This window comes from Sardina pilchardus, chromosome 16 (genome assembly GCF_963854185.1).
Source record: "Sardina pilchardus chromosome 16, fSarPil1.1, whole genome shotgun sequence".
In the NCBI taxonomy this organism is placed as follows: Eukaryota; Metazoa; Chordata; class Actinopteri; order Clupeiformes; family Clupeidae; genus Sardina; species Sardina pilchardus.
Genome location: NC_085009.1, coordinates 18,849,401 through 18,851,900, shown reverse-complemented (window position 1 = coordinate 18,851,900; position 2,500 = coordinate 18,849,401). Strand labels below are relative to the sequence as shown.

The 2,500-nt window shown below is 43.3% G+C and overlaps 1 protein-coding gene across 2 annotated transcripts in view; it reads left to right on the top strand.

Annotated features, from left to right (window-relative positions):
• The window catches only part of LOC134060269 (adenylate cyclase type 4-like), a 26,253-nt gene that overhangs the window by 16,220 nt on the left and 7,533 nt on the right, over positions 1–2,500 (top strand). For both annotated transcript variants that reach the window (XM_062516921.1, XM_062516923.1), the window contains exons 10-15: positions 1–120; positions 519–668; positions 1,253–1,287; positions 1,487–1,546; positions 1,749–1,812; positions 2,082–2,179. The exon at positions 1–120 is cut by the window's left edge and continues 37 nt beyond it. In XM_062516921.1, the coding sequence (XP_062372905.1) occupies positions 1–120; positions 519–668; positions 1,253–1,287; positions 1,487–1,546; positions 1,749–1,812; positions 2,082–2,179 (527 nt within the window). The remainder of the gene's footprint in view (positions 121–518; positions 669–1,252; positions 1,288–1,486; positions 1,547–1,748; positions 1,813–2,081; positions 2,180–2,500) is intronic.

Here is a 2,500-nt window from a genome sequence, read left to right as displayed (position 1 = left end):
AAAGGGGCGTACCAAGTGGAGGAGGGGAACGGGGAGACCCGAGATTCCTACCTGCAGGGCAGGAGGACCTTCCTGGTTATTGACCCCCACATTGAGGACAGCACTGCCAAGAAGCCCGAGGTACAGTACGCTTGGAGTGTGTTTGTCCACGTGTGTGTGTGTGTGTGTGTGTGTGTGTGTGTGTGTGTGGCATGTATGTACTCATTCATCATGTGTGTGAAATTGTGTGTGAGATGTACTTTAGCATATGTCTGGTATCTGTATGTGTGTTTGTGTACATACCGTATGGGGGTTCTGTGCATGTGTAGATGTCTAGATGTGTGTGTGTGTGTGTGTGTGTGTGTGTGTGTGTGTGTGTGTGTGTGTGTGTGCGTGTGTGTGTGTGTGTGTGTGTGTGTGTGTGTGTGTGTGTGTGTGTGTGTGTGTGTGTGTGTGTGTGTGTGTGTGTGTGTGTGTGTGTGTGTGTGTGTGTGTGTGTGTGTGTGTGTGGAATCACTCAGTCCTGTGTGTCCCCGCAGGCCTCCTACACTCTGACCGTGAGTGGCCGTAAGCAGCGGGCCTCCGTGAGGATGTCCCAGTACCTGCAGTCCTGGCAGACCATCAACCCCTTCACCGACCTCAGCCACCCCGACGCCACACACACCTCCAGACACGCGCTGCGTCCTACGGTGAGCCTCCGCGACCCACCTCACCTCACCTCCATCTTACTGTTCTGTTTTTTTTTTATTGTGTACTGTTATGGTTTATTTGTTTGAGTGTTGTACTGTAGAGAGCAAAGTTAACCCAGAGTCAAATTCCTAGTTTGTTTACGTAAACCTGGCCAATAAAGCTGATAGGCCTCAAGGGGCTCTGTGTTTAGGGTTTTTGTCATTTAAAACATTTAAAGAACTTTTCTATGATATAGTTACTGTATTTCTGTTGTTATTGTGGCCTTTTACACATGATTATGTTTTATATGTTGATGTTTATAGCTCTTAGCGAACGCTTTTGTCCTAAGTGGGTTACAATGAATGACATCAAGAAACATTACATTAGTATTATTGACAGAGTCAATCAAGTAAAGTCACATACTGTAGCTTAATTTTTTTTATTTTTAGAAAAGTAGCAATATTAGTAACATAATCAATAGAATTTAACAAAATGATAAAAGTAGCCAAAAGCATATATAATATTATGCTGCTGAAATATTTTGTTGCCATTAATATTTTGTTATGTTAGTTGAGAACCCTTGTAACTCTCTAATCTCTTACAGGGTCGAAGCAGACAAACAGGCAGTCAGAGCAGCGGGTAAGTTTGTGTGAACTAATAGCACTTATTATATACTTAAGCCCAACGCCCACCAGAAACGGCGTATTTTTGGCCATTCACTTACTCACTGCTTTCTTTTTGTCTCTATCTCCCTTTCACACACACACACACACACACACACACACACACACACACACACACACACACACCCACACACACCCACACACACACATGACAGCTCCCCCCAGATGTTTAGTGACGGCCGAGTCGAGTCTTTGGATCTACTGGATGCAGCTGAGTATGTTGCGCCTTCCTTTGCCATAGCGACGACAAGGCATTCTCTGTCAACATGTCAATCAATGCCTTTGTGGTTGAATCCACCCTCTGGTGAAAGAATTGTTTGGTATTGTTTACCAAAGGATTTTTACTTGAACTAATTTATCTCTTCCTGTCGCCTTCTCTGTCTGTCTCTCTCCCTTTTTTAATTCTGGCCCCATCAGAACGAAAGCGAAAAAGATGGATTGTTTAACTCTGTTATTCAATGACCTTCAACTAGAGAGACAGGTATTGTATACGTCTAACTGCAGTTACTGTGAAGGAAGCTGTACTGGAAATTCTCTGTAATGGGTGTATGGTTTTATGGTGTTTGCATAGCAAATATTTTAATTTTCTGTTGTGTCATAGTGTTATGGTTGTGGTTTGTTGTGTAACTGATGTTCCGTGTGTTAATAGTGTTATTTTTGTGTTGATGTGTTGATGTGTGTGTGTGTGTGTGTGTGTGTGTGTGTGTGTGTGTGTGTGTGTGTGTGTGCATCTGTGTTGTGTTGTTTCAGTACCGCCTCATTGAGCTGAAGGGGATGCATGAATCGGTCATCTGTCTGGCTGTTATCTTCATCAGCATGTTTACGGTCCAAATGCTGGTCTCAGAAAAGTGAGTTCAGACTCGATCTTAACCTGCGAAGAAAGAGAGAGAGAGAGAGAGAGAGAGAGAGAGAGAGAGAGCAAGAGAAACAGACAGACAGGAAGATACAGGAGGGACACATTTCTCAGTAATGAATGTAATAATCCAAGGTAGTTCAAAGAGGGGACATGTTTTCAAACAAGATTTTCCTCATAGTTTGTTAAATGTCATCTCGTTCACATTCTTGTTGTCAAACACAATGTTTTCACCACTCTCTTCCTTTCCTTCTCATCTCTCTCTCTCTCTCTCTCTCTCTCTCTCTCTCTGTCTCTCACACACACACACTCTCTC